Consider the following 24,968-nt stretch of genomic DNA (forward strand, 5'->3'; position numbering starts at 1 on the left):
CTCCTCAGTTTTGGCATAAGTCATCATCATCGTCATCATCATCACCAACATGTACAAGTATTATTTGGAAGACAGAAAAAAAGCAATTAAAATGTAGCATGACTTTTATTCTACAAAGCATCAGTGTAAAACGTGTATACAAAATACGATTTCAAATCATTAAACAACAAATTTCAAATTTCATTTTTATTTTTCGCAGAAATATTTTTAATTAGTTCTTATAGTATTTGAGCGAACGAAGGTGGCTTTATTCAACTAAATAGGGTTTTTCTCAGACTTTTCATTTGAATTTTGTAAATCTTTTTTTATAATAATAAAATGTAGCATTAAAAACTTTTAAATATTTAAAAGTTTAAAGCACAGTGGGAGAAATTAAAAATAATTTAATTAATTTGCAACTGGCTGTATAGGAGGTGTAACTGGGTTAAGGTTTTCAATTTGGGCTTTAAACACCAGAGCCTCAAGGACCCAAATTGGTGTATCTCGATATAGGAAAAAATGCTCTTGATTCGATTTGAAAATTTTAATATTTTTAGAATCTACAGGAAAACAATGCAATATCTATATATTATATACTATAGTTTACAAGGTATTCGCATTTGAAATTTACAATTCGAGGCCTTCACCTGCCTAAGCACTATGTGCCCATTTCCAATTTTTGCGGCAAAAATTCAAATGTTCAATTTTCGCTTTTTACCCAAAATTTACTTATAGCGGAGCCCACAGTTGGGCAGAATCGAATTTTTTGCAAATAAACGGCAGGTCCGATACGTGGGCATAGCCAAGGAGCACTAGAGTTTAATTTATTAAAATGGGCATACAAATGCTCCAGGGTCGTCGATATAGGGGCTCAAAGTAGGGTACCTTGGACATGTAACATTTTTAAACACGTGCCATTTTTTTGTTTCCCATCCGATTTCAAAGATTTTAATATTTTTGAAAAGCGCTCGGCTAGGTCTTCAATGCGTGAGAGTGCTATTTATCTCTTTTAATTTTCAAGTTATAGGCATTTAAAAATTGAAATTTTAAAATTTGGCCATACCTTGGCCTGCTATTTTAAAAATATAATGCGTACTTTTGGACCGAATGGACTCGAATTTTCTTTCTTTAGCTAGACAACTAAATTAGCAATAATACGCAAAGGATTTGAGGTCAATATCTATTATGGATCCAAAAATAAACGATTTTATATTACAATATTAAAAAAATAGTAGATTTTTGCTGTTTTTTCGGCGAAAAGGTGACTTAACTCTTTTTTTGTATTAAAAAAAAAACTTTATTTAAGAACATATAATAATTTTATGTTTTTCTGTAAGGTACGTTAACGGAGAACATTTTGGTATAAAAAACATGTTTCACTATTCAAGTATGTCGTCCCTACGTCCTTCGGAATTTGACCAATTTTTTATCAAAATTTCTAATTTGGGCCACATGTTCTAAAATCCCAAAGCTGCGATCAGCAAACGGAAAGCAGCTTTATTAACCTTGATGTGTTCCCTATTTATCGCCAAAGTATTTTCCCAGCCCCGAATGAAATGTGGCAAAAAATTCCATTTTTGGGATTTTCGCTAAAATTTTTAGGAATTGCGGGATTCCCTTTGACCTTTTGACAAGTTTTTTTACACCTTGTTATTTAGAATGAGAAACTTAAAAAATGCTGAAAATTTCATTGAGTTTCGTTAATAAATAAAGATTTTATTACATATTACATATTCATTGAGTTTCTAAAACGAAAATTTATATAAAAATTTTAATAGGATTGCTAATATTAGGAACAATTTGATCCACATTTATTCAGAGCTATATTTTTTTATTTAGATAAGTTAATTTTTGGTCTTACTTAAAAATTTCAAGTTAATATCTCAATTAGATTAAAAAATATGCCACTTTTAAACTCCATCCTTCAAAAATATTGCACTTTTTCATACTAAAATTTTTTTTATAAATTTTCTTAATATTTTATTTAACACAAGTCATTGGTTCTGACCCAATCACATTAACAAAATGTATACAAATTTTTTAGTATGAAACAATGGAGATATGTAGGGGTGGTACTCTGAATAAAATTACCGAAAGAGTATTTTTAAAGAAATTATTGAAGTACATTAATTGGCCTAATACGGCAGTTCGTCGGATATTTAGTGATATTTACTCATATATTTGGTGAGTTTCGCCAACAAATGTACTCCAATATGTTGCATATTGTGCATACTAAGAATATTACACACAGATGAGGGTAGCCCAGGAAGCTATCACGATACCAAAGTATTTATTTAGTGGTGAAGAATGGATTCTTTACAAAATTAAACATAAAATAAAACAAGTAAGAAAGTATGGTCGGTCTAGTCCGACCATATAATACCCTACACCAAGTAAATGAGTAAAAATATTTTTCTTTTAAAATATCAATAATATATATTATTGAGTGATTTTCGGAAGTGGGCCTTATATGGGAGCTATGACCAATTATGGACCGATCACCATAAAATTAGGTCGTGTAATTTAAGTCTATATTAAAGTTATCTATGTTGAATTTTGTGTGTGTACCAACATTTTTAAGCGATTTATGCACGTTAAAGTGATTTTCGGAAGCGGGTCTATATGGGAGCTATGACTAATTATGGACCGATCGTAAAAAAATTTGGTGACATGAATTTTGTATATATAAAACTTATTTGGAGCGAAATTTGTGTAGATACATAGATAAATTAAGGGGACATTTGTATGGGGGCTAGGTGAAATAATGGACCGATTTCAGCCAGTTTCAATAGGCTTAGTCCTTGGGCCGAAAAAGTAATATGTACCAAATTTGATCGAAATATCTTCAAAATTGCGACCTGTACTCTGCGCACAAGGTTTACATGGACAGCCAGACAGCCAGCCAACCAGACGGACGGACGGACATTGTTTAATCGACTCAGAAAGTGATTCTAAGTCGATCGGTATACTTTAAGGTGGGTGTTAGACTAATATTTTTGGGCGTTACAAACATCTGCACAAACGCATAATACCCTCCCCACTATGGTGGTGTAGGGTATAAATACAAACAATTAAATAAAATTCAAATAAATTTTTTTCAATAAATTTTTATTAATTTCCAACACACAGTGGTTTAGAAACGTTTTTTTTTTTGGAAATAATTTGGTAACTCGGGAACTGTTCTTCGAAATTTCAGATGGATGGAGCTGAGTCGTTCTCGTTGACCTTCATTTGTTCAGATTCCTAGTGCTAATGGGGGCCAGTGTGTGGCCTAGGGTGGCCCTTAATAAACGAAAGTTGGATTTTGACCCCAGTTTGGTGAACATTGGTAAAAAAAATCAACCTGAAAAATTTTGAGCAAGCCCTCTGTAGTTTTGCGATGCATTTACAAAGGGGAAATGCCATTTTTCAGTTTTTGTAAAAATTTAGCCATTAAAAAATTACTTTTGCAATTTAATTTAAAAGAATTGAAATGTGTACGTAATTATCGTTCTACCAAGACATAAAAAACAGAAATTGGTCAAAAAATGTAAAATTCTCCATGCCATTAACGTGTCTCATGTCACTAGAACAAGAAATGTAGGAACAAAATTAACATATTTTGATAAATATTAAAATAAAATCTCATTTTTACTTAAAATATAATCTATTTACTTGCACATGAGCTTTTGTCTTCCTAGGCTACCGTTAACCTATTCGCAGATATGACCAAAAAATACAATTTTTTTAACGTTAGATTCAAAGCTCAATTTTAAATTTTTTAAAAATTTTGTTAAACAACTTTCAGGATTTTGTGATGATCTCATTGGAATTTATTGAGAATATAATAGGCAATAAAAATATGGAAAAATTATGAAAATATCTCTTAGGGCACTGCTACACGTTCAATATATATTGTGATATTTGGATCGCGATCCATTGAAATTGATCACGTAAAATGAGGTTATTCTGCGATTTGGATCGCGATCCATCAATACCGTATGCTACACGTTCAATAAATATCGCGATACTGGATAGCGGTCAATATATATTGAACGTGTAGCAGTGCCCTTATATTTTTTCCGTACCTGCGGTTTAAATTTTGAAATTTTCAAGAAAAGCTAATTATTTAAATACTGTTATGAATTTTAAGTAAAACCTATGCAGAATATTATAGTCCAGATAATTCTAAATATATTCTGAAAGCTTTACTAAAATTGGAAAACGTTAAACCGTGATGGTCAAAATTCAATTTTTTCAATATTTGGAATTTCTAATTTAAAGATAGCGAAATGTTATTTATTTTTGGGCCGATTTTGATGAAACTTAAGCCAAATATAACACGAAGTCTAGTGTTTAAATTAGCAGCACAAAAATGGAAACCCTTAGTGGAACTTGGGGTTAAAATGGCACTCAACTGACACTTACATTAAATTTGTAGCTATTAATGCAAAAGTCTATACCTATTTTATAAATTTTTGTAAAATAGACACAATTTCCTAAAATATGAAAAATAATATGTAAATATTATATTTTCCTAGTCAAATTTATGGATACAAAATCCACAACATACTGAAATTTTAAAGAATCTAGTCGTTTTGTTATATATTTTTGTTCACTGCATTGCCGACTACTGCATTAACACATATCGGAGAAAACTATAAGATGAAGCTAATTACTGGGAGTTATGTATTTTGAAGTTACTAATGAGGCTAGTGGGAAAGATATGCTTTAAGGCCATCATATATCGATCTTGCTTATCATGTACTTCATCATTTCGTAAAGTTTTTTTTTATAAATAAACTTTTCCTACCTCTTAAAATTTGAGTTCAAGGATATAATTTTGTTATAAATAAATAAGTAACAAGCTGGCATGACCAAATACCTGCAAATAAATACTAGATCCAATTAAAGAGAAAAACCTTGGTAATTTTTTAATATCAACTAGATTTATAAATTTACACCCATATTCATAAAAATATTTAAAGTTTATCCAAAAAGTCCTTACAAAATTTAGTTTATAAAACATTCATGAATAAGACCTTTAGACTTAATAGCAATTTTTTTAATTAATTTATATATAACTTTTAACTAACTTCAAAATTATTTTCTTTCTCTATCTTTTCTAGATTTAGGCTCAAAATTTGGCATGTCACAGCCAAAATTTGGCCAAAGTGTTTCACAGCAAGGTTTCTTTACATCACACGATAGCCTCGCCACACCATGTGCATCACGAGCTTCCAATTTACATGTGGCCAATACAAGCACTGCCTCCGATATGGATCTATTACACAACAAACAACAAAACGATCGACGAAAATCGCGCGGACGTCTGAAAGACAACGATCAACCACTGCTGGGAACATGGACACGATCAACAGGTCGCGGCTCGCAGGATAACACTTTTAATGGACCGCATCATTTTACGGGAACGTTTTGTAATGGCACAGATCGGTATGTTTAATTTCATTTTTGGTAAACAAATTCTGTAACCAAGTAAAGCAAATTTTAGAAAGAATTTAAGTTTTATATTTAGTTAAATTAAAAATACTACTTTGTTGTCATTCTCTATGGCCAAAGATTTGTTCGTTAAACATTTTAGGTTGAATTTGTATGGGATTTTACGAGTTTGAGTTTTTTGTTGCATGTAAAACTATTCGTTTTAAATAGTAATTGTGTGAGTAGATGTCTATGTACATATGTATGTATATCACTGTGGAGTTTATATGTGTTTTTCACACCTTTATATAGGTTTCTTTTTTTTGTTTTGGAAAAGAACAGACATTTTCAAATTGTTTTACTATGTGCATTAGCATGCCCCTTAAAGGAAGGTTATGAATATTTCCAACTTAAATAAAACATAATTCATTCAAAATGCTTATCCTGGCATCAGTATTTGGAGAAAAAAGGAACTTCTTTCCTATTTCTCGCAAAAAAATCATATACAACTTTTGTATCATGAGAAAGGTCCTTACAAGGCGCTTTTAAGGAGACACAAATTTGTATGACTTAGAATTATTCAAATAAATTGGTTTAAATTAATAAATATATTATAAACCTCATCTATATATATCTATATATATAAAAATGAAATGGTCCATGTATGTAATGTCATCACGTGAGAACGGCTGGAGCGATTTGGATGATTTTTTCTATTCGATTCGAAATTTTCAGATGGTTTGTAAAGAAAAAAAATTAAAAAATTCCGGGTAATACTCGGAAATTCTTTTTTTGTGAGTCAGTCAATTGTCAATTGTAATAAAAAAGCTCCCTAAAGTATGCAGTACAAATTTAGATATTTTATTTGCAAATAAATAAGAACAGGCTGGTGTGCGTGGGTAGGAGAAAATTGAAGAACTAACTTTAGTAAATGTTACCGGGCGTAGCCGGGGTGATCAACTAGTAAAATATAAATTGAAAAGATTTTTGGTTTTCGAAATTTTTGAAAAATTTAACTATAATATGAAAAAAATCATAAAAACTTTAAAAAAGACAAAAATTGCACAAATATTTTTTTATTGGGAACATCGACACTTTATTTTTCTTCCATAAAAACAGAGCCCCCTAATGTATATAAATGTTTTGTAATCAAATAACCCAGCAAATAATTTCACTGCTATTTTTGTTATTTAAAATTATTTCAATCCATTATTACTGTCCTAAATACTTCAATTTGTTCTTGATTGATGCACATTGGTTTAGAAGCATTAACCCCATGTCTTTATAAAATTTATAACTCATTAAATTCAAACGAAATAGTTTGAACATACATTTTTATCGGTCAAAGGGAAAATTCAGTTGAAACTGGCTTAAATCGGTCCATTATTTCACCTAACCCCATACAAATATCTTCCCGAAATAGGACTTTATCGGTCATAAATGTTTAATTTATATTGGTATCTACAGAAATTTCGCTCCTAATATATTTTGTATTTACGAAAGTTATGTCACCTAATTTTATGGTGATCGGTAACACAGGGCAATGAAATCGAAAAAAATTTAGAGGCTTTTTAAACCACTATACAATTTTTGTATTGTAGTTTTAGTTATACATATAAAACCTCTCCATAGGTTTTTTTAAAAAAAATTTAAGTTAAATTGAAAATATTTTTAGATGTTTCTTCACATAATTAATGATAACTCAAAAACTCTTAGTTCGATAACATTAAGATAAACTCAGAAAAATTTAGATTTACATAGCCTTTAATCAGTTTATACATTATGTTTCAATCAGCTCATTAGTTTCGGAGTTATAATAACAAATTAAAGCAAAAAATATATTTTTTAAGTGAAAAGAGCAATTATTTTATAAAAATATAAAAAATTTAAAAAGGCAGAATTGTACAGTTTTATTACTTTACCGCAAAGCCACATGTAATAGCAACAAAATGAGATATCAATCATAAAAATCCTATGATTTTTTTTTTCGAATTTATTCAAAATTAAGTATATTCGCTCATGTTCACAAAATTTTGGTTTTTTTGTTTGATAGACATAAAATTGAGTAGTTTATGTTCTTCTTTCGATTGATAGAAAACATTTTCTCCATGCTATTTACAAATTTTGACATATATATTGCGTTTAATCGTTTAAGTAGTTTCGGAGTTATAATAACAAATTGAAGAAAAAAATATTTTTTTTTAAAAAAGAGCAACTTTTCGGATTTAAAAAAATCATGAAAAATCGAAAATGGCAGAAATTTGTATTACTTCGCAAAGCCACATATAATAGCAACAAAATGAGATAGTTATCATAAAAATTGATTAATCTTTTTTCGAATTTATTCACAATTAAGTGAATTCGCTCATTATCACAAAATTTTTGTTTATTGTTTGATATACATAAAAATGAGTAGTTAATGTTCTTCTTTCGATTGATTAAATTATGAAAACCTTATCCCCATGCTATGAGCAAATTTTAACTTATATAATAAGTTTCAATCTGCTAAGTATTTTCGGAGTTATAATAACAATTTGAAGCAAATAATATATTTTTTTACCTGAAAAAAAACTATTTTTTTTGTTTTAAAAAAATCATGAAAAATCGAAAAAAGCAGAAAATGTTCAGGTTTATTACTTAATCGTAAAGCCACATGTAATAGCAACAAAATGAGATATCAACCATAAATATCCTATGATTGTTTTCAAATTTATTCACAATTAAGTGAATTCGCTCATTTTCACTAAATTTTTTGATTTTTGTTGGATATACATAAAATTGTGTAGATAATGTTCTTCTTTCGATTAATTGAATCTTGAAAGCATTTTTCTCATGCTATGTACAAATTTTAACATATATATTGTGTCTCAATCGTCTAAATAGTTTTAGTTATAATAACAAATTGAAGCAAAGAAAAAAAGTGAAAATAGCTATTTTTGTTTCAAAAAAATCATTAAAAATTGAAACCGTCAAAAATTCTTCAGGTATCTTGTTTTATCGCAAAGCCACATGTAAGAGCAACAAAATAAGATATCAATCATAAAAATCGATTTATTCCTTGCAAATTTATTCACAATTAAGTGACATCGCTCATTTTCACAAAATTTTAGTTTTTTGCTTGATACACATAAAATTAAGTAGTTAGTGTTCTTTTTTCAATTGATTTAATAATGAAAACATTTTCCCCGTGATATGTACAAATTTTAACATATATATTAAGTTGCAATCCGCTGAGTAGTTTCGGAGTAATAATAACAAATTGAAGCAAAAAAATTATTTTTTACTTGAAAATAGCAAATTTTTTTTGTTTTAAAAAAATCATGAAAAATAGAAAGCGGCAGAAATTGTTTAGATTTATTGCTTTATTGCAAAGCCACATGCAATAGCAACAATATAAATCGATTGATTCATTTTGAATTTATTCACAATTAAGAGAATTCTCTAATTTTCTCAAAATTTTATTTTGAGTTTAGCAAGCATTTTTAAAATTTCTTTAGAAGATGTTTTTAAATTTGATAATTTTTTTTGTTAGAGGTGTTTAACTTTATTAACTTGTAGCAAGTCTTCTGTTTAATCAGGTGTATTAAAATTGAAATTTTCTTAAAGCTGAAGTCTTTTTCTATAATTCCCTTTTGTATTGTTTTGTAATCAGACCAGTAGTTTCAAAGATATATGTATATAGTATATTGTTACTACCATTTTCTTGAAATTCGATGTCACAGTGCGTATGATTAATTTTTAATTAAAACTAAATATTTATCATTCGCCTGGAAACATGGTGGGGGCTCAAATTAGGTTACCTTCGACATGTAAAATTTTCAAAATCGTGCCATTTTTTTTTCCATCCGATTTCAAAGATTATTATATTTTTGAAAAGAGCTTGGCTATTTTTTATTGCAATATTTTTGAAGAAAGGATATTACAGTGCAATATTTTTGCATATAATTGAGATATTGACTAGAATTTTTTTTGTAAGACCAAATATTAACTTCTCTAAGCAAAAAAAAATAGTTCGAAATAAATGCGAACAATTTGTCCTAATATTTGCAATTCTATTAAAAATTTTTATACAAATTTTAGTTTTAAAAACTCAATAAATATGTAATAAGAACTTTATTTATCAACAAAACTCAATGAAATTTTCAACGTTTTTTTTAAATTTGTCATTCTAAATAACATGATAAAACAAGTTTTAATAAAACAAGTAAGAAAGTATGGTCTGTCAAGCCCGACCATATAATACCCTACACTACTTAATAGAGCAAAAACATTTTTCATTTAAAATCAATAGAGAACAGCATTCTCGAGAATGTGCAAGACATCATAATCAATCCTCCGGCTGCTAACATGTATGAAACCTTGAAAGCAAAACCCATCAGTTCATTTTCCGACACTGAAGACCGATCACCATGAAATTAGGTCGTTTGATTTATGTCTATATGAAAGTTTACTATCTTGAATTTCGTGAGTATACCAAAATTTTTAAGCGATTTATGCACGTTAAAGTGATTTTCGGAAGCGGGTCTATATGGGAGCTATGACTAATTATGGACCGATCGTAACAAAATTTAGTGACATGAATTTTGTATATATAAAACTTATATGGAGCGCAATTTATGGAGATACATTTATAAATTAAAAATTTATGACCGATAAAGTCCAATTTCGGAAGGACATTTGTATGGGGGCTAGGTGAAATAATGGACTGATTTCAGCCAGTCTCAATAGAATTGGTCCTTGGGCCGAAAAAATATTATATATCAAATTTGATCGAAATATCTGCAAAATTGCGACCTGTACTCTGCGCACAATGTTTACATGGACAGCCATTTAGCCAACAAGAAGGACGGATGGACGGACATCGGTTAATCGACTCAGAAAGTGATTCGAAGTCGATCGCTATACTTTAAGGTATTAATATTTTTGGGCGTTACAAACATCTGCACAAGCGCATTATACCCTCCTCACTATGGTTGTGTAGGGTATAAAAATAGGTGAAATTCCGAAGGGCGTAGGAGCGAAATGTTCAAAATATGGTCTCCGTAAAGATAACTTACAGAAAAACATAGAATTTTTAAATGTTCTTAAAGAAAGTTTTTTTTTTAATAAAAAACAATTAAGTAGCCTTTTCGCCCAAAAAAAAGCAAGAATTTACTATTTTTTGTAATAATTGATATTTACCCAGCAAAAACTTGGTAATGACTTGTAATTACTGAACAGCTTACTTTTCAATGACTACCACATACCACCTGCATTACATATAAGTAGTTAAGTAATGGCTGGGATATAATCTGATACAGAAGTACTTGTTTATGAGCTAAAGTCTAAAAAAAATAAAGTAAACAAAACAAATAATCAGTTACTTTTTCTCAATTTGCCCATTTATTTTACTGCATGTTTATTTTTAGAAAAACAGAAAATAATATAGTACTACTGAGTGAAAACCATTATTTGATGCACAATAAAATAACTAAGCAGTGTAGTGTAGTGAGTAGAACAGCAGACTAGCAAACGGATAGTTCTTGGTTCGACTCTTGGCTGCGACTTATTTTTTTTTTATTTTTTGTTTGCAAATACAAAATTCTATAAATAACTCTACAACAAAACAACTTATTTAACTGCCTATTTGTAAGCGAGGGTGGTAAGTACTTGCCTCCAATGACATCACCGTGTTAAAATAATGAGTTAAAAATCTATTGTGTAAGTAGTGAATAGTAGGTATATTAGCTGTTTAACTCATTACTTTTCAATGTATGTTTTTGCCTTGTTGTCTGTTTTGGACCGAGTTCATTCGGTCCAAAATTACGACCTATATTTTTAAAAAAGCGGACCAATCTATGGCAAAATTTCAAAAATTTCAATTTTGAAATGCCTATAACTAGGAAATTATAAGAGATAAATAGACATACCGAGTTCTTTCCAAAAATATAAAAATCTTTGAAATCGGATTGAAAACAAAAAATATAACGTATTTAAAAATTTTACATGTCGAAGTTACCCTAATTTGAGCTCCCATAGCGCCGCCCCTAAATCATTTGTAGGGCCCATTTTAATAACTTCAACTCGAATACTCCTTGGATACATCCCCATCGGACTAGCCCTTTAGATATGACAGATTTATTTCCATAAAATTTTTATTCTGCCCCACTGTGCATATATATGAAATTTTCTATGAATTCTTTTTATTGTATCGTAATTAGTAAGCAATCTCAATTCAAAGTTCTTCTATACAATCGTTTTATCATCTATAGTTCGTTTAATGCTCTATGAATTTTTTCACTGGGTTTTTGCTCATGAACTTTGTTGTTCTTTTTAGCAAAAACACCACATAAGTGGAATATTTGTATGTAATCATTTCTATCTAACATTTTACGTGTCTTACCAGTTTCATTCCATTGGTTGTGTTTTTCGTTTTTTTTTCACTTTTTTTGTGACAGACACTAAAACTAGAAAATTTAGAATTTTATTACAGTTTAAACTACCCGGCAACGTTTGAAACTACAATAGTTATCGGTTGATGAGTACAACAGCGAACGACTACCAATTCCTTCTTATATGGTCATGCTGAAGTGGTGACATTCTCCCAGAACTACTGAGTTTCCCTACACAAGTATCCATATAAACATAAATTTATACATTGTATGAGTATTAGCGAGGATAGATGGATAGATTTACTTCAATTTATTGCATTTTACTCAAGTGCATTTAAACAAAAATGTTTGTAAAAAAAAACAACCAGAATAATAGAAAAGAACACAGCTCTTTGAAATTCATTTCAACTTGTGTATCCTTGCGTTTTGCCCCCCTCCATCCATGGCATTCTATTTGAAAACGTCAAAGTGATGGAGCAGAGAAAGGGAATAATATGTTGAGTACAAGCTTTAGTGGCAGTGAGCTAAAGTACTTTAGAGTATTGATAGCATGGAGGAGTAGAAGTACAAGTAGTCGTTTGGAGCACTGTCAAGGTGAGTGTTGTTAATGATGATTTTGCAGTTTGTTTTTTATGTTTTTTACCATTAGAATGTTTGCGAAAAAGAGTTATGGGGTCAAGTGATTTGACTATATACTACCTACGTTTTAGGGCAATAAAGGAGTAAGGAATGAAATTAAAGCGTTAATAGTATTACTTTTCAGTGATAAGTGGATGTTTAGTGTTTGTTATGGTTAAGTGAACTGTATGCACCTTTATTTTAATGTTATATCATTGAATTTTAAAAGCATAAGTCGGAGCCAAATTTATATATGATTGTATAAAAAGTTGGATAATAAAGATCATTTGGTGAAAATTTGGAAAAATTTCAGTTGATTGTATGTATATTATTGCGTGTCGATTTAAAATTCGCCCAAATGATAAGGAAAATCGAAATAGGAAACTTTGTCCAAGAAACCATATCTCTAAAATGAATTTTGATGTTTTTTATTTTCACCCAAAGGTCAAATTTTCCAAATTTTTACAAACGCTACTCCACTTATTTGATAACAGCGGCTCCAAATATTTCCCGATTTTCTCCATTTTTTCTTTATTATACTAACAACAAATGTATGTATCAAATAGAAAAATGATTAAGTCAAAGTTATATAAATTTGAATTTAAAAAGACGATTTTTCGGTGATCTTTTGGGAAAAAAGAAATTTTATTCTTTCTATCCAAAAAACACCTATTTTTTATGTAAAATTCAAATTTAGGGCAAAAATTCTCAAATCGCATAGTCGATATCAAAATATAGTAACCGATTTTAGATGACCCAATATCTTCTTAATTATTTTGTAAAGGTTTCTTATAGCCAAAAAACTAAAAAATCCCATTTTTCGGATTTTTCAAAAAATTTTTTGGGAATTGCGGGATACGTGATAATAAACTTAAAAAATTTGTTTTTATTTTTCCATTTTAAATAGAAAAATTTAACTGTCAAATTTCAATAAAACATATTCTAAACAAAATGTACATATATTAAACAAAAAACTAAAATTTTGTTAAAAGGAGCGAATTCACTTAATTGTGAATTAATTCTAAAAAAAATCCATAGATTTTTATGATCGATATTTCGTTTTGTTCCTATTACATGTGGCTTTGCGATAGAGCAATAAATCTGAACAATTTCTGCCGTTTTCGATTTTTCATGATTTTTTTTAAAACAAAAAAAATTTATATTCACGTAAAAAATATATTTTTTGCTTCAATTTTTTATTATAACTCCGAAACTACTAAGTCCTTGAAAATGCAATATATATGAGAAAATTTATACATAGCTTGGGAAAAATATCAATCTATCGAAAGAAGAACATTAACTACTAAATTTTTTGTATATCAAACAAAAAACTAAATTTTTTTTAAAATGAGCGAATTCACTTAACTTTAAATAAATTCGAAAATAATCAATTGGTATTTACGATTGATATCTAATTTTGTTGCTATTATATGTGACCTTGCTATAAAGTAATAAATCTGAACAATTTCCGCAGTTTTAAATTTTTCATGATTTTTTTAAAACCAAAAAATTTGCTATTTTCTCCTAAAAAATATATTTTTGCTTCAATTTGTTATTATTACTACGAAACTACTGAGCCAATTGAAATGAAATATATATGTAAAAATGTTTACGTAACATGGGGAAAATGCTTTCGAAATTCAATCAATCGATAGAAGAACATTAACTACTCAATTTTATGTATATCAAACAAAAAACTAAACATTTCCTGAAACTGAGCGAATTCACTTAATTGTGAATAAATTTGAAAAGAATCAATCATATTTATGATCGATATTTCATTTTATTGCTATTATATTTGGCTTTACGATTGAGTAATAAGTCTGAAACATTTCTGTCGTTTTCGATTTTTCATAATTTTTTTAAAACAAAAAAATTTGCTATTTTCACGTAAAAAATATATTTTTTGTTACCATATGTTATTATAACTCCGAAACTACTGAGCCGATTGAAACGCAATGTATATGTGAAAATTTGTACATAGAATGGGAAAAATGTTTTCAAAATTCAATAAATCGAAAGAAGAACATTAACTACTCAATTTTATGTATATCAAATATAAAACTAAAATTTTGTGAAAATGAGCGAATTCCCTTAATTGTGAATAAATTCCCAACGACTCAATCGATTTTCATTGTGGGTATCTTATTTTGTTTTTATTATATGTGGCTTTGTCATAAATTAATAAATGTGAACAATTTCTGCCGTTTTCGATTTTTCATGATTTTTTTAAACAAAAAAAATTATATTTTCACATAAAAAATCTATTTTTTGGTTTAATTTGTTTATAATAACACCGAAACTACTGAGATGATTGAAACACAATATATATATGAATATTTTTACATAGAATGGGGAAAATGTTTTGAAAATTCAATCAATCGAAAGAAGAACATTAACTACTCAATTTTATGTATATCAAACAAAAAACTAAAAATTTTGTGGAAATGAGCGAATTCACTTAGTTCTAAATAAATTCGAAAGTAACAAAAGGATTTTTGTGGCTGATATCTTATGTTATTGCTACTACATGTGGCTTTACGATAAAGCAATAAATCTGAAATTTTTTTGCCGATTTCTATTTTTCATGATTTTTTAAAACAAACTAATTTTCTTTTTTCACTTAAAAAATATATTTTTTGCTTTAATTTTTTATTATAACTCCGAAACTACTGAGCCAATTGAAACTTTTTATATAAACAGATTAAATGTTATGTAAATAGCTCTCTACATTTTTGTTTTAATAATATCGGAAGAACCCTTTTTGAGTTATGGTTAATTATGTGGAGAAACCTCTAAAAAAATTTATAATTTTATTTAAACATTTTTTTAAAAAAAATCTCTTCATAGAATTTAAAATTTGTACCATATTTGTACTACTGAAACCACAGTACATCAAAATTGTGTAGTGGTTTAAAAAGCCTTTACAATTTTTTCGATTTTTTAAAATGTTAAAATTTTTAAAGATTTCAGCAGCTTATAACCCTTTTGGCCTCTCCAAATACAGAGCATTACCTTATCGTCATGGATATTTGGCTTTGGTGTGGATTCGATGGTTAGGCGGACTTTACACACACATGTTTTCCGGCGTCAATTCGTATGGTACCCAATTCCTCTGATTTTTGAATTCTGCTGCTCACAAACGTTTCGAAATTGCGATTGGAGTAGCTCTCAATGATTTTTGAAGCTCTTATTGAGTTTGACAACAATCTTCATGAAGTAATGACTTCAATTCTTTTTCTTCAAAGTTTCGTCGACAAAAAATTTGTAGAATTTTAATTGGAGCCTCATTATTAAATCCCATACATTTTTAAATTGAAAAAATTGTTAAAAGCAAATATTTAAATACAGTTTAAAATAGCTACTTATCATTATATTATTTAAAAAATTTCACATTTTCTATCATTCGTTCTTCTCCCCAGTTATCCCCGCAATCGTTCCGGTACATCGACAACGACAACAACCGCCACACAACAACAATTCCAACAACAACAATCCTCAAATAACAATTCCTTGCATCATCTACAACACTCTGCCTCTATGTCACATCCCCATCATCATGCGAATCAACAGCAGCAGCAACAGCACAACCAACAACAAACGCAAATCCATCAGCATCGTTCCTCGACCACACAACTGCAACAGCAACAGCATAAACCACCCAGACGCACACCATCACAGCGTTTGCGTGCCGCAACGGCAGCGCGAAAACTCTATTTCGTTTTCGATCCGGCGGGGCGTCTCTGCTATTACTGGTCGATGGTCGTATCGCTGGCCTTCCTCTACAATTTTTGGGTGATAATCTATCGTTTTGCATTTCAGGAAATTAATCGACGCACAATAGTGATATGGTTTTGTCTCGATTACTTTTCCGATCTCCTGTATCTTATAGATATATTTTTTCATTTTCGTACCGGCTACCTGGAGGACGGGGTATTGCAGACGGACGCCTCGAAATTGCGTCAACACTATATGAATTCGACAACATTCTACATAGACTGCCTGTGTTTGCTGCCATTGGATTTTTTATATTTATCAATAGGATTTAATTCAATATTGCGATCGTTTCGTTTAGTTAAAATCTATAGATTTTGGGCATTTATGGATCGCACCGAACGTCATACCAACTATCCAAATTTATTTCGTTCCATCGCTCTCATACATTATCTACTTGTGATATTCCATTGGAACGGATGTCTCTATCATATTATACATAAGAACAATGGTTTTGGTAGCCGCAATTGGGTCTATCATGACTCCGAATCGGCCGATGTAGTTAAACAATATTTACAAAGTTATTATTGGTGTACGTTAGCTTTAACAACGATCGGTGATCTACCCAAGCCCCGATCAAAAGGTGAATATGTATTTGTGATATTACAATTGCTATTTGGATTAATGCTATTTGCAACCGTTTTGGGTCATGTGGCGAATATTGTGACGTCGGTGAGTGCGGCGCGAAAGGAATTTCAAGGTAAGTTTTGTCATTTCCTGTCTCAATAAAAAAATGATTGATTTTGTGGATTTTATTTAGCTCATACATTACGAGTATTTGAATTATTTTACAGCTCTGTGTTTTTAATAAAATAAAATTGATTTAGGGAGTTGTGCAAAGTGAAATAATTAAAGCTGAACCGCAACTGCACACATTTTATTTTTGTTTTGGCAAACAAAGTTTGGCTTTTGTTGTTCAGAGTTTCTTTTTTATTTTGTTGGTATAAATAAGGCTGTTACTCTTTCAAATTATATTTTTAGTTAATATAATTAAATTTGTTTTTGACATGTTTTGTATATAAAAATCTGACATTAAGTTGACATATGATTTTAAGAATTTCATTTTACATACTTTATTTAAAAGTTTACAAGATTCATATTTGCTATTTGTGTTGTAATTTTTATACATTTCTATAAAATTGTTCAATATTAGTTTGTGTTCTTGTTATTTCTGTCTTGTGTGGGTATGTGCTTTTCGAAAACACGGTATTCATTTCTCCTATAATGTGATCCATAATTTCTGGAAGAGTCGTAATTTTGTATTTACAGTGTTTTAGCGGTACAACAAATTTGGGAAGTGTAGTAATTTCCGTATGAGCATTTGCAAATAAATAAAATTACTACTAAATAAAATAATTTCACATTTATAATGAAATAACCTTGAACATTCTTAGAAACATAATTTAGTATGAATCAGAAATTTATTTCCTTCAGAAATTCTTAAACATATTAAACAACTTTTCTTTAAATGTTTAGACTTGAATAGCTTTTATTTTTTTTTTCTATTTCATCTCCTACCTTTTATATATTACTGTTTCTTTGATACCTTCGCTCAAAAACTCATATTTATTAATATCGCAATTCAAAAGAAGATTTCTTTTTTAAGGTTAAAATACAAACAACAGAAATAAGATAAAAAAAAACACGAAACATGTTCTTTATTTTTTTGCTTTTGCCTGGGAAATTACAAACTTTTTAATAGTTCAGAGTGTGATGACCCAGAATAACTGATTTAGGAGAAGAAAAAATTGACATGAAAAAAAAAATTAAATATAAAATAAAATTGAAAAAGCAGAAGCAGAAAAAATAGAAAATAAAATCAACCCAACTCTATTCAACTGTAAATTCATCACATTAACTTTTAATATAGATTCAACTGTTTCTCACACACTTACATGCATATACATTAGGATGGCTACAAAAAAAGAGTTGTGAATGAAATCAACTAAAACGAAAGTTTCATTTATTATACTAAGAAACTATTTCTGAAATTCTTTGTATTGGCGGCAGTCTTAGATGAACTGAATCCAAAGATAAAAGGGTACTTTTTCATGATATTTTTCATACTTCTCGCAAAGAAAACATATGAAATTATATTATAGCCTGAAAGATATTGGAAACGTGCGATTCCCATATAGCGACTGGGCAAACATATTAGTAGTTGTTTGTGCCCTTGAAATTCGTAATACAAACCACCCTATTAGAAATATTTTTCACCAATAAAACCGGTGTTTTAGATTTCGATTTTTGTTTAAAATTTTAAATAAAAACAAGTAAGAGAGTTATATTCGGCTGTGACCACCAAATTATACATTAAAATAAAAATTTTATACATTTTTAAAACAAAATTTAAAAAATATTTTTTCAAAATTTATTTAAAATTTTTTATCAAAATTTTTAAAATTTTTTATCAAAATTTTTTAAATTTTTTTTTTATTTTAAATTACTTTAAAATATAAATTTTTAATATTTTTAAGTAAACAAAATGTAAAACATATTTTTTGAAAAATTGTTTTTCAACATTTTTTTTTTTGAAAAATTATTTTTTTAATTTTGAGATTTTTTTTAAAAAATGTTAAAAAATATGTTTTGTTTAATTTATTAGTGAAAAAAATGTATGACAAACAAATTTTGGACTACAAATAATTTCCCGATTTTGATCCATTGTAGGTCCAACTTACTATGATGTCCTTATATACAGTACGAGACACAAATGTGTAAATAAATTTGGAAATATCTATAATTTGAATTTTTATGCTCAACATTTACCAATCTGACAATATTTTTTACACAATATGAAGATCATGATTAGTGAAGTATAGCAATACAAAAAAATTAATTTCAAGTAATGGCATTTAAATACCAGGATATCAAAAAGTTAAAAACTGAATTACACAATTTTGTCGCATTTTCTTTAAAGTTAAATAAACTTGTTATTATTATTTAGAAAAAGAACAATTTTAATCAATTTCATTAATGACAGTTAGTTAAAACATGTTACTAGTTAACAATTTACAATTCTTTAAGGAATATTGAATATGAAGAAGATTATCACCGAAGTTGCAAATTCTGTTACCGAGCAGCTGAAAAATGGTATCTCCCATCGAAAAATATCCACCAAATTCAATATTTCTTTTAATCTGTTGAGAACATAGCGAATATATGTGGTTTGGCTTTTCCAGCACCAATTTGTGGACGGAATTCAATTCTATTGTTAAAAGATGGTCTCACTGTATAACGTCTAGTTGCATCAGGAGAAGAAAATAGTCCCCGTGAGGTACAACCAAAACTATCTTCATGCTACCAAATTAAGATTCCAAAACGTGCATCTCTTAGAGAAATCAAAAGATGTGGTTTTTATGCAATAAAGATTGTTAAAAAACCTCGTTTAACTGAAAGACACAAGTCTCTTCGACTAACATTTGCAAATTTTTTTAGGAAATGGACCTTTGATGATTGGGAAAAAGTTATCTGTACAGATGAATCGAAAATTAACCATTTTAGAACTGATGGACCAAAATATGACTACCAAAAACGAAATGCGCCATTAAAAGACCGTGATTTTATGACGACTATGAAATATGGTGGTGGAATATTGCCATTTTGTGGTTGTTTTTCTGCAAAAGGTGTAGGAAAACTCCATAAAATTAGTAGTAATATGAATGCAGAAATGTATATAGACGTTATCAAGACAACAGATGTGGATAGTCTGAATGATTGGCGTGGACAAATTGAAAACACTGTGATACTACAAGATAACGACAACAAACATAAGTCTAAAAATACGCTTAATTTTTTAAAAACCGCCAAAATTACATTGCTAGATTGACTCCCACAATCTCAGAATTTAAATCCGATTGAGAATTTGGTGCGAATTCTAAAACGTCGCGTTTATAATTATCAAAATGCATTTAGAAACACAACTCAGCTCTAGGAGCGCTCCCATGATATCTAGGGATCTATAATGCAAGAAGAGTGTCGCAAACTGGTGGAGAGTATGCCCTCCAGAATTCAGGCTGCCATTGACGCGAAAGCAGGTTATTCGAAGTACTAAAAAAGTTACTTTACTAGTAATCTGCGCCAAAAGTGTGTAAATGGGTTGCAGTTATTTTTTTTAGATTACTGGAGTATAATTAAGGAAATATTTTATTTATTTAGTCCTAAAATATCCTTAATAAATATTGTTTAAAAAAACACAAAACGTTTCTTTATAAACATTGCACTTTAAAAATGGTGTCACAAAGTGTAAATATATGACCATCATTTACACATTTTTGTCTTACACTGTACGTCGCACGGTGGCTCATATCTCAATTTCATCGGCCAAAAGTCCAACTTTTTGTTAACTCCGATTTCAAAGATTTTAATGCCACTCAATAGTAAACACATTGAAACTAAGGTAGCCAAAAAATTAGATAAAAATATTGTCAATTGTGTGCGTGGCATGCTGTTAAAGTTAAATATTTTATGCTATTTTATAAAAATGTGATTTTTGTAAATTTGATCAGAAGTAAATTATTATACTCGCAAACTATTATAGATAATTGGATGATTTTTCTTTTGTTATGTTGGTAGGATAATAGCCTTTAAGAGCTGATATGACTTGTCATTGTATCGTTTATACCTGATGTGTTTTAGTCAAATTTTAATTTCAGTGGAATAAAAGTGCTTAGGGTCAAAAGGGCTTAAACAAATTTTACCACCAGGAGAAAGGCCCAAGTGTCCTCTTTAACCCTATATATACTTGTTGACCTGTTTTGACCGGTTTGTTGAACATTTTTTTCATTTGAATGAAATTACTACCAAATTTTTTTTCTATTTTTATTTTACCTGTTCATATGACTGGCGCAAAGTATAAGTCGCAATTTTAAAGATATTGCAATCAAATTTGGAATATACATTTTTTTCGGCCCAAGGACGAAGACTATTGAAAATGACTGAAATCGGTTCATTATTTCACCTAGAACCCATACAAATGTTCTCCCGAAGTTATACTTTATCGGTCGTAAATGGTTAATTTATATATGTATCTACACAAATTTTGCTCCAAATAAATTTTATATAAACTGAATTGATTTCACCTAATTTTATGATGATAGGTCCATAATTAGTCATAGCTCCCATATAAGACCCGCTTCCGAAAATCACTTTAACGAGCATAAATCTCTTAAAAATGTTGGTATAAACACAAAATTCAATAGAAATAACTTCCATATAGACATAAATCACACGACCTAATTTCATGGCGATCGGTCCATTATTAGTTATAGCTCCCATTTAAGACCCGCTTCCGAAAATCACTTTAACCAGCATAAATCTCTTAAAAATGTTGGTATAAACACATAATTAAATAGAAATAACTTCCATATAGACATAAATCACACGAACTAATTTCATGGCGATAGGTCCATTATTAGTCATAGCTCCTATATAAGACCCGCTTCCGAAAATCATTCACGAAAAAAAAATAATAGTGTAGGGTATTATATAGTCGAGCTTGGCCGAACATACTTCCTTACTTGTTTTTATCTGCTGATAACTTTTTTAATAAGTATAGCTGATTCAAAAAAACAAAAAATTTGCATTTTCATACTAAATGCTATAAAAAATTAAAAGTTCAACTTTAACCTTAAATTGCGCAACAACTGCTGAACCGATTTTAATGAAATTAAAATTTCTAAAATATCTCTATCGGTTCAAAAGTTACAGAGTTTTGGCCTGTAATATCCGCAGAAAATTTGGTTTGGAAGATTTAGGTTGGAACATTTTGAGTTTCAGTCAGCTAGCCCCTTCCGTTTGAGCCCTATCGTATTTCCAACAGACACAGACAGACGGTCATTGCTAGTATGAGAATCTGATGAGGGCCCAGAATATTTATACGAAATAAGAAATAATTTTAACAAATGTTTGACCAAAAGCATATTTTACTATAATTTCTCAAATTTTAACTCGGTCTCCACTCTAACCCACAATAGGTATAATCATTAAGTTTTGCATTTTTAATCCGTATTTAGCATTTATTAAAATAGAAAGCAATTTGTTTAATTTTTGGAAATTTAGTTAAAAAAAAATGTTGAAGATATAAAACATGAGATTTAAGATATGCTGAAATTCTATGATTTGTTTTTGATATCAAACTATAAAGGCTTTTCGATGTCAGCAAATATTTTTGATTTGTTTATTTAAACATTTGATTTTAATTCAAGATTTAATTTTTTGAAAATATTGCTACTTTGACTCAAAATTTGAAATTTAAAGTAAAATGTGAACCTCTAAAGGTAATCCGATTTTGCTTACATTTTCAGGATTTGGATTTTAGATAGAGCAAAATAAGGTTCAGCCTAATGTAAATGTATATTGGGAGATTCATGAAATAAATATTATAAAATGATAAACATGAGACTTCACAATAAAGCTAAACATTTGGCATTTATTTATACTTATATAAGTTAGAATGGGGTATTTAGGAAACTTATTGCAACAAATTTTATTGTATAGTTTCTAAATTAATTTTCTGTTGATAAATACAAATTATTATTATTATTTTTTTTATTTTTAAGGATCTTAAATTCGAAGAAATATTGTTTAAAATATAATTTCCTCAATACTGCTTTTTTTAAGTATTAAGTTGAACAAATTTTATATAAAATACTTTATATAAACAATATATTTAAAATTTAAAATCCTTTAAAAAAAAATATTCAACCACAACTTACATATTTATAGAATATTTTCTACAGACAAGAACATCCTTTGGCTGATAAAACCCACTTCACTTCATGTCTTTTTTTTCACCATTATTTTCATTACTTTTTCTCAGTAATGTGTGTGCAAGTGTCTGTAAGCTAGATTGTTTAACACAAGTCAACATAAAAAAAAGAAATTGAATGAAGTCAAGTAGAAAGAAGTTTTCGATATTTTCGTAATACTTACTAATCATTGGTTTTTTCAATAAATTAAAATCTGGTATATTTTTTTTCCTTTTTTTTTCTCAGTTTCCTTCAATGACCTATTTTTAATCAAATCATTAGTTTCATTAAATTAAAAGTATGTTGGAGTTAAATATCAGCATCATTATTAGATAATAATGAAGGTCTTTATTTTTTTGTAAGCTAATAATGTTTGAAGGGCGGTATTTTAAAATGGATTCATGGTAAGGAAACTGTAGAAAAAAATTAATTGTGTGTTGTGAAAAATTGAGGTTTTTTTTTTTGTTAGGAGAATGACTTTGGTAAATTTAAACGTAAAATAATATTAGAATAATATGCTGTTATGTTTTATTTAAGTTCATAAAGAAATCCTAGAAAATGTTTATAATAGCAAAGAAACTAAAAGTTAAAATTAAATCTTGAAATTGCTGCTCGAGTAGCTCCCAAAGATTTTGCAATCTCTTGTTGAGACTGACAACAATCTTAATGGAATAAGACCTCCAAAGTGGCTACTTTTAATGTGTCATTATAATGGTTGTGGCCGATTTTGATGAAACTTAAGAAAAATATAACATAAAGTCTGGGGTTTATAATAACAGCACAAGAATAGAAATTAACCCTTAATGGCACTTGGGGTTAAAATGAGCCCAAACTTTTAAAATCATAATTTTTTATGGTTTAAGAAGTTTGGGGTCATTTTAACCCCAAGTGCTATATAGGGTTAATTTTAATTTTTCTGCTGTTTTTGTAAATACTAGGCTTTGTGTTATATTTTTGTTAAGTTTTATCAAAATAGGCCCAAAAATATACAACATTTCGCTATGTTTCCAAGAGAAATTCCAAATATTGAAAAATTTTAATTTGACCTTCACGACTTAAGGTTTAACGTTTTATAATTTTAGTAAAACTTTCAGAGTATATTTAGATTTATCTTGACTATAATATTCTGAATAGGCTTTACTTAAAATTCATAACAGTAATAATTAGTTTTTCTCGAAAATTTCAAAATTTAAATCGCAGGTATGGAAAATATATAGGAGATATTTTCATAATTTTTTCACATTTTTATTCCTTATTATATTGTCAATAAGTTCCAATGTGATGTTAAAAAAAGTTCTGAAAATTGTTTAACAAAATTTTTAAAAATTTGAAAACTGCCGTTAAAAAATTTTTTTTTGTCGGTCATACCTGCGAATAGGTTAACAGTATCCTACGAAGACAAAAACTCATACACCAGTAAATATGGATATATTTTAAGTAAAAATTAGCTTTTATTTTAATATTTATCAAAATATGTTAATTTTGTTACTACATTTCTTGTTCTAGTGGCCTGAGACACGTTAATGGCCTACCGAATTTTTAATAACTTTTTATGACCCATTTCTGTTTTTATGTCTTACTAGTTGACCCGCCCGGCTTCGCCGAGTATCATGTACTAATGTTAGTTCTTCAAGTTTCTCCAACCCACATACACCTGCTTGTTATTATTTATTTGCAAATAAAATATCTAAATTTGTACTGCATACTTTAGGGAGCTTTTTTTATTAAAGTTGACCCGGAATTTTTGAATTTCTCCTGAAAAATTTCTCCTGAAAATTTCGAATAGAATAAAAAAAATCAGCCAAATCGCTCTAACCATTCTCACGTGATGCCATTACATACATGGATCATTTCACTTTTATATATATAGATTAGAACTACAATTTAAATTAAATTAATTTTAAATTAAATTGCAAAAGTAATTATTTTAATGGCAAAATCTTTCAAAAACTAAAAAAAAAATAATTTTTTCTCCTTGTAAATGCATCTCAAAACTTCAGAAGGCTTGCGGCACGTCTTAACCCTAACCGATTTAACTAAAATTTATTTAGGATGATTT

General features: G+C 28.8%; 1 protein-coding gene across 1 annotated transcript in view; it reads left to right on the top strand.

The window, feature by feature from the left end:
* Nucleotides 1-24,968, top strand: part of LOC135961581 (cyclic nucleotide-gated channel rod photoreceptor subunit alpha) — a 494,477-nt gene that overhangs the window by 371,179 nt on the left and 98,330 nt on the right. Inside the window, exons 3-4 of the mRNA XM_065513094.1 lie at nt 5,088-5,412; nt 15,809-16,860. Coding sequence (XP_065369166.1) covers nt 5,088-5,412; nt 15,809-16,860 — 1,377 coding nt within the window. The remainder of the gene's footprint in view (nt 1-5,087; nt 5,413-15,808; nt 16,861-24,968) is intronic.

The sequence above is a fragment of the Calliphora vicina genome, chromosome 5, assembly GCF_958450345.1.
Source record: "Calliphora vicina chromosome 5, idCalVici1.1, whole genome shotgun sequence".
Classification (NCBI taxonomy): Eukaryota; Metazoa; Arthropoda; class Insecta; order Diptera; family Calliphoridae; genus Calliphora; species Calliphora vicina.